The 8693-nt window shown below is 32.7% G+C and overlaps 1 protein-coding gene across 1 annotated transcript; it reads right to left on the bottom strand.

Moving 5' to 3' along the window:
• Window positions 1-492: 492 nt before the first annotated feature.
• LOC18422944 (uncharacterized) lies at window positions 493-1608 on the bottom strand. Its single transcript, XM_006827415.4, has one exon. It carries the CDS (start codon window positions 1598-1600, stop codon window positions 773-775), a length of 828 nt encoding a protein of 275 aa, XP_006827478.1. The 5' UTR covers window positions 1601-1608; the 3' UTR covers window positions 493-772.
• Between the last annotated feature and the right edge of the window lie 7085 nt (window positions 1609-8693).

Consider the following 8693-nt stretch of genomic DNA (forward strand, 5'->3'; position numbering starts at 1 on the left):
TGAGTAATAGCTGACTATTTTAAGCCCTTTTCGTTATTATGATGGTTTAAAAAACCGGTATGGACGCAAATTTCCCTGAGTTTTACTTCTTATGGAGTACGTTATTTATGCCTGCATGAGCAGTATTTACCGCTAATATGATTACATGACTCCAAGAAATGTTTTGGTGAATGGTTTTTGGGGTTCTAAGAAAATGCAGCGATTTTCAACTGGGATGAAAACTGATATTTTCTCAGTTTTCCTTGCTTCGAAACCAGGTGTCAAACCAGTGCAGCAAAGAATCAACAAGCATTGAGCATGACTATCAGATTTTTTTTGTTTTCGGTAGATCAGTGGTAGGAATCGAACTTGAGATGCGGCGCCGCTAAACATCAGCAGCTAACCACTCAAGCCCAAACCCAATTCCTGTTTTTTTTTTTCGGTTGGTTGCCAATCAGTATTCTAGCATCACTTTCTGTGTGAAACCCCAAACCTAGTATAATGCCAAAATTATTGCCAGAAATAACATAGACAAGTATATAAAGAAGCTAAATATCAACCTGATAGTAGCATGAATACAAGTCCACCTTCAACACATATTCAGCAACTATTAACAACAAGAGATCACACCGACATGAAATTTTTTCAAAACATGAAATGGCTTAAAGAAGCACTAAACCAGGATCATCCATGTCATTAGAGCTCTGCCACTGGTTAGTACTTGTGGAACCAATTACTTGAACAAAAAGAAGAGCCCAGGGTCTTTTATTTAGGTTGCTGGCATAGGGAAAGACTAGAAATGGAAATATGGAGGTGGATGATAGTATGGTGGGGGCTTCTTAGGAGGAGGCTTTAGAGGAGGGAGCTTCTTTGGTGGTGGTTTCATGACTGGCGGAGGCTTTAGAGGAGGGAGCTTCGGAGGAGGCTTTAGAGGAGGGAGCTTCTTTGGTGGTGGCTTGTAGGAGAGGGGGGTCTCCTCTTGGATCTCATCCTCAGTAGTAGCAGGGTGACCAGGGTACTTCCCATAAGGAGGCAGTTTCTTAAATGGTGGTTTCTCATATGGTGGTGGCTTGTAAATTGGAGGTGGCTTCACAATGGGGGGTTTCTCATATGGTGGTGGCTTGTAAATTGGAGGTGGTTTCACAATGGGGGGTTTCTCATATGGTGGTGGCTTGTAAATTGGAGGTGGCTTCACAATGGGGGGCTTCTCATATGGTGGCTTGTAAATTGGAGGTGGCTTCACAATGGGGGGCTTCTCATATGGTGGCTTGTAAATTGGAGGTGGTTTCACAATGGGGGGCTTCTCATATGGTGGCTTGTAAATTGGAGGTGGTTTCACAATGGGGGGCATGGGGGGCTTCTCATATGGTGGCTTGTAAATTGGAGGTGGTTTCATAATGGGGGGCATCTCATATGGTGGCTTGTAAATTGGAGGTGGTTTAAAAATGGGGGGTTTCTCATATGGTGGAGGCTTGTAAATTGGAGGTGGTTTCTCAAATGGTGGAGGCATGTAAATTGGGGGTGGTTTCTCTAGTGGGGGCTTCTCATATCCAGCATTTGAGCAAGCGGTGAGAGCCACCAGCCCAAAGAGCAACGCCAGTAGCTTAGTGCTAGGCACCATGTTTGCCTTTGTTGCTAATGCTCTTGGCTTGATGGCCCTTTTATAGCTAAGTAGACCAATTAGAGCGTGCCACGCGGCAATTCACATTCCATTAGGCTACTAGGATCTTATTCCTTGAAGGGGTAAAAATTACCTATAATCAAGAATGATGATAGTACCTAGTAGTTATCATTGGAGCTCTATAGGACAACATTGAGCTGTGCACCATTGAGGGTCCACAGAAATTGCAGTTTATAACATGAATGGTGACATGGACGTCGAGGTTTATCATAGAGAAATGGGCCACTGCTTAAGTCGGCAAGTGATACTGTTTTTGTGGACTTTGGAGGTGGCATTCACATTGGAGAGTGACGGTTTCATTTTTTCACTTGGTGTGGTTGGTGAGGGCCTACACTTTACGGTAAAACGTAAAACAGCACCTCACACCCCATTGGAAAATGTGGGTTTGTTTTTAGAAATCTATTGCTTAGAATGCTATTTTTCTCACTAGTTAAATGGGTGCGGTTTGTATGGCTAAACCATCAAATTAGAGCCCACCTTCACCTAGGCGTGGTTGGTGAGGGCCGACACTTTACGGTAAAACGTAAAACAGCACCTCACGCCCCATTGGAAAATGTAGGTTTGTTTTTAGAAATCTATTGCTTAAAATGCTATTTTTCTCACTAATTGTGAAAATGGGTGTGGTTTGTATAGCTAAACAATCAAATTAAAGGCCACTTTTACCTAGGCATGGTTGGTGAGGGCCTACACTTTACGGTAAAACGTAAAACAGCACCTCACGCCCCATTGGAAAATGTAGGTTTGTTTTTAGAAATCTATTGCTTAGAATGCTATTTTTCTCATTAGTTATGAAAATGGGTGCGGTTTGTATAGCTAAACAATCAAATTAGAGCCCACCTTCAAATAGTGTTGAGGTTTCATCATTGAAAATATTTGTGATAGCCTTAAAATATAATTTCATCTCTAATTATAAAATTTAAAGTTTAAAAAATAGTGTAGATCTAGCAGATCTATAAAAACTTGAAAATCTTAAAAATGGACGGTCTAAAAATGTGTTACAAAATATACTATTTACAAAACTTGAAATCCATTTTTTTTCATGTCCATTCATCTTGATGTCGAGATGATTGATTTGACGATATGTGCCACTTCTAGTAAAAATTTTGAGGTAAGCTCTAATTTGATTGTTTAGAGCCTCGGCCTTATATAAACTTTTCTCTATGAAAATTGAAGCTCTAGAAACAAGATCTAGTGGATCTATGAACACTTGAAAATGGATAATCAGACCAGTCTTCGAATTCGAAATTTATTTTTTCATAGCCATGATCAATGAGGTTGATATTACCAACTTGGGGTTTTATGATGCTGGAATTGTAATTTCCAATAGGATGTTTGGATAGAGCTGAGGATCTAAACTATCAAAGTAAAGCGAACTTTCAAATAGTGTTGAGAAATATGGTTTTAATGTTGGAAATCTTTGTGATAGCCTTAAAACATATTTTCATATCTAATTATATAATTTAAAACTTCAAAAATAGTGTAGATAGAGTAGATCTATCAAAACTTGAAAATCTTGAAAATTGACGGTCCAAAAATGCATTACAAGATGTACTATTCCCAAAACTTGAAATCTATTTCTTTCTCATGTCTATGTATCTTGAGGTCGAGATGATCAATTTGAGGATCTTTGACATCAAAACATCTTCTAGTAAAATTTTTTAGTGCAGCTTAATTTGATAGTTTAGAGCAATGGTTTAAAAAATGGATCAGTGACCCAGATCGGGCTTCCAAAAAATCGATCCGGATCAGCGAATCAGCGATCCGGATCGGGAATCGGGTGAATCGGTTAGAATAAAGCTTAAAAAAAATCCAAAAAAATTATTAAAATTCATTATAAATATTGTTTTCTAGGAATTCAATAAGAAATGAAGGTACTCCATTAAGAATTTTCATGTTTTTTAATGAATATGCAAATATTGATATGTTTTTTCCCTGCATGAACCGCCATTCAGCATTTAATTTACATCACACAAAAGGATAAACATATAATTATCATGGAATAAGTATATCAACATACATGGACTACAATAAAGCATAAAATTAGTAACATATGATCTAAAAATAAAATGATAGACGACGTTATTGTTCTTCTTGGTCACGCTGGTGCCATTGATTGAATTCGTTTAACAATTCATTTATTCGATCTAAAAACGAATCATCAATATTAGCAGGCGTCTGACTATTCCCAAATCCCTGAGTGTTAGTGTTTTGTTGTGTTCCCAATCTAAAATCCTCGAAGATTGTCCATCCTTCATGCTCACCTGCACTGTCGTGCTCATCCCTACACTGTTGCTGTTGGGACTCGATATGTGAATAATATGGCTGGGATAGGGTGGCCTCAGAATGATCATCTCTTTCATTTTCTCTTAGAATAATATGGATTAAAAAATAATAATAATAAATTTTCAAAAAAATCGATCATGGATTAAAAAAAAAAATCACAAATTTTTAAAAAATTCTATCATGGATTATAAAAAAAATTCGATCATGGATTAAAAAAAAAAAATCACAAATTTTCAAAAAATTCTATCATGGATTACAAAAAAAAATTCGATCATGGATTAAAAAAAAAAAATCACAAATTTTCAAAAAATTCAATCATGGATTACAAAAAATTTGATCATGGATTACAAAAAATTCAATCATGGATTACATAAAATTCGATCATGGATTACAAAAAAAAACAAACAAAAAAAAACAAAAAATTCAATCGTGGATTACAAAAAAAGAAAAAAGCAATTCGATCATGGATTACAAAAAATTCAATTATGGATTACAAAAAACTCTATCATGGGTTACAAAAAAAGCAAAAAACAAAAAATTCGATTATGGATTACAAAAAAAAAAACAAACATTTCGATCATGGATTACAAAAAAAAAAACAAACATTTCGATCATGTATTACAAAACATTCGATCATGAATTACAAAAAATTCTATCATGGGTTACAAAAAAAAAAAAAAAAACAAAAAATTCGATCATGGATTACAAGGAAAAAAAACAAACATTTCGATCATAGATTACAAAAAATTCGATCATGGATTACAAAAAATTCTATCATGGGTTACAAAAAAAAAAAAAAACAAAAAATTCGATCATGGATTACAAAAAAAAAAAAACAATTCGATCATGGATTACAAAAAAATCTATAATGGATTACAACAAAAAAAAAAAAAAACAAGTGCGTACGGGACTCACCGATTCACTGTTCGGACTCGCCGATTTCATATAATGAATCGGCGAGTCACTGTACAGAATCGTCCGGTTCTCTCTAGAACCGGACGATTCCCGTTTTTTTCGCCGATTCGATTCGTCCATGACGATTCTCGAGTCGAACCGAACGAGTCCGATTCGAGACAGCGTTTTTTTAAACACTGATTTAGAGCGTCGCAATTCTATAAACGTTTTCCAACTTTTTATAATGAAACATAGGCTTAAACTAACTTTTTCCTTTGTAGCTTTTACTTTTGACAAAGTATTTGAGATGGACAACAAAATGGGTGTTCTAACTAAAATTTATAACCAACATTGCAAAAATAATTTCACAATAACATTGATTTTAGAGGGAGGACTCACGTGAGTAGACGACTCTTTTGACTCATAAAAAGTAGACCATTTACTTTTGGGTCTGGTTTGCATAACAACTAAAATAGCTCAAATCAAATAGATCTATAAATATATGAAAATTTTGAAAATAGGTGGTCGTGATGCACGATGTATTATTTTTGAGACTCAAAATTTTTTTTTTGTTTTTTTATTTTCATATATTTTTATTTTGAAGTGATAAATTAGAAGGGTTTTCAACATCAAAACAGCATTTTCTCATGTAATTTTGAAGTCCAACTCAATTCTATATTTTAAGGTTGCTGCACTTTTTTTTCCTCTACTTTTGACCATTTCTTTTCTTTATAATCATTTAACTTTTTAAACTCAAGTGCAAATTATTGGAAAGTAGCACCATTATCCCACAATGATCCATAATCACGTTGCCAATACACATGGAAATGGAAAAGGAGGCATTCAATGTTTGTTTGGTGGAAAATCAAGAAATTTGGTCACCAACTTACCGTCTAATCACACGAAGTTGTATGTAGTCATTGTACAGTGGCCAAGTGTTGAATTTGAGTGGATACAACGATTTTGAATGTCAATCGCATTAAGCTTAGCTACATTTTCTACAAGATGACTTTTCACCTTCTTCATTTATTAATTCAAACCATGTTTTCACACAATTTATGGGAAGTAATAAGCCGAGTACCACAAAGCTATTAATGCTTTCATTTATTATTTCAATCCATGTTTTCATAGTCACAAATTTTGCCCAATTTTTTTTGAAAAGTTAGTCTCTATTTTGTTGGAAAGATATGTGTGAACAATTTGGTAGACTTGAATTTTCTTTGCCATAATTTAGCAATGTAACTAGGTGGTTTGATCTCGATTTTAAAGAGAAATGTAATTTAACTAAAGAAGGAGAAAATTCCATACATATGTCAATGTTATACTTTAGAAGTGCGGTGCATTTTCAATAACCAATAAAAAAAATGTTAGTTCAGAACTTCAGATATTTAAAAACCCTCCAATTGATCTTCTCGACTTCGAGATATATGGGATGCAAAAATAAGTTCCGGTGTTAAAAATAGTGCAAATTGTAAGACTGTCCATATTCAAGTTTTTCAAGTTTTTATATATCTACTCATTCTGTATTATTTTTAGTGCTTTAAATTTTGTAAGGAGTCGAAATATATTTTCCGGCCATCGTAAAATTTCCAGAACTAGAAGTGCATCTTCTGATAGGATCAGAAGTATGCCTTACTTCCAACCAATGGTTTAAAAAACGGATCAGTGCCTCAGATCGAGCACCTCAAAAATCCATCCGAATCGGTGAATCGTCGATCCGGATTGAGAATCGGCCGAATCGATGCTATTAATCCTTAAAATAAATCTAAAAAAATTATAAAAATTCATTATAAATGTTGTCTTTTAATAATCCAATAAGAAATATGGGTATTACATTATTAACTTTCATTTTTAATTAATTTATGAATAATTAAGATGTTCTTTTACTGTATGAACTTATGTTAACCATTAAATTTGCATCACATAAATAAAAAAAACATAGAATTACCATGGATAAAGTATATAATCATACATAGACTAAAATAAATAATAGATTAAATCGATGAAAAATGGCTACTAAAATCTCGAATTGGTGGAAAAACCTAATCCACTAAAAAAAAAAAAACCAAATTATTACAACCTAACTAACTATAATCCAAAATTATTACAACCTATCTAACTATAATATTATATATTGCAACGAAAATTGTTGGTTTATATTTTACTATATAAATAATAGCAAATTTAAAATATTTTATAATATCATTTAATTTAAAATGTATTATTGATAACTGTAAGAAAAATAATACAGTACAAGATTTATAATACAAATAAATCAAGAAGTAGATAAATATTTGATCATCGATATAAATTATTCGAATGCGCATCAAATTTCGAAATAACACTTCAAATTTTTTAAAATATAATTTTTTAGAATTCTAGAATAAATTTATTAGAAGAGATTGTTAGACAGAGAAATATTTCAAATGTGTATAAATCATATCTTAAAATCAATATTCGTAAAATTTATATTAAAGCTTACCATATTATAAAAATAAAAATAATAATTAGATCAGTTATTCTTAGTTTGTATTAAAAAATATTTGTTGCATTAAGAAATATCTTTTATTTTTTTTGACGATAAATACTTGTTGCATTTTTTTTTACGAGAAAATATGATATTTGTTGTATTACTTTTTTTTTTTTTGTCAAGGAAAAGAAGAAGATGTTATATTACCTTTTTTTTTTTGCTTGTTGTATTACTTTTTATCTTTTTTATTTCTTTTATCATATTATTTTTTCCATTTTAGATTTTTTTTTAAGTCAAAAGTAAAAACCTATCTTTTTTTATTTTTTTATTTTTTATGAAGACAAATTTTAGTTTTAAAACTCTGCTTTCAACTGTTTGAAGTGGGTGCTTTATACAAGCTGCATCCAGTAAAGAAAGGAAATGATAATGGGCCCCTTATACTTGGTGTTCTACATTTCTGAAAAATTAACCTTTAACATGGTGAGAAAGCAAAATATTTGCAGTGTTTTCATAACCACTCATTTTAAGTTAGGAAAAAGTTTATAGAGAACCCACGTTCTAGACAATGCCTGCATAAAAAATTTCACTAAAAGAGGTTGTTTTGATGCCCAAATATCTTCAAATTGATCATCTCGACATCAAAATGCATGAATATGAGGAAAAAATAGGTTTAAAGTTTTTAAAATAGTGTATCTTGTAATGTATTTTTGGGTTGTCAATTTTCAAAATTTTCAAAATTTTATAGATCTGCTCGATCTACACCATTTTTTAACCTTTACATTTTATAATTAAAGATGAAAATATATTTTAAAGCTATCAGAAAGATTTACAGTATTGAAACCACATTTCTCGATACTATTTGAAGGTCCGCTTTATTTTGATTGTTTAGACCCCCAACTCTATACAAACCGCAACCTTTTAAGTTTGATTTAGTTTAGAGGTCAAGGATTCAAATTAATCGAATTTATGGTATGCTGAAATGGACGGTCTAGATTTTGTATTATAACCGAGAAAGATTTGATGAACTTATTTTCATGATTTTATTTTTGGGGTGATGGCAGAGCACCAATTTCATGACCCAGGACGAAAGACGATATGAATGTTTTAGACCCGGCGATCTGGATTGAATCCCTTTGATTTTATTTTTTTATGATTTCTTAAAGTGATTTTCTAGGATGCCTCAGCCCGATCGCCTATCAAATTAATTCACACTGGTACAATGGATAGCGATCCAAAACCCAAGTCAAGGTAAACACCGGTACTACCATTTCCCGCTGAAGAAAATACTAACACCAAAGAAAAAAGAAAAAGAAAAAATGAAAACAAAAAAATTGGACAAAGAAAGAGAAACGAATGCAAAACTACAATCACTGTAGGAGAGCACAA

Source organism: Amborella trichopoda, chromosome 7, assembly GCF_054954075.1.
Source record: "Amborella trichopoda isolate Santa Cruz 75 chromosome 7, AtrichopodaSantaCruz75HAP2 v2.0, whole genome shotgun sequence".
Taxonomy (NCBI): Eukaryota; Viridiplantae; Streptophyta; class Magnoliopsida; order Amborellales; family Amborellaceae; genus Amborella; species Amborella trichopoda.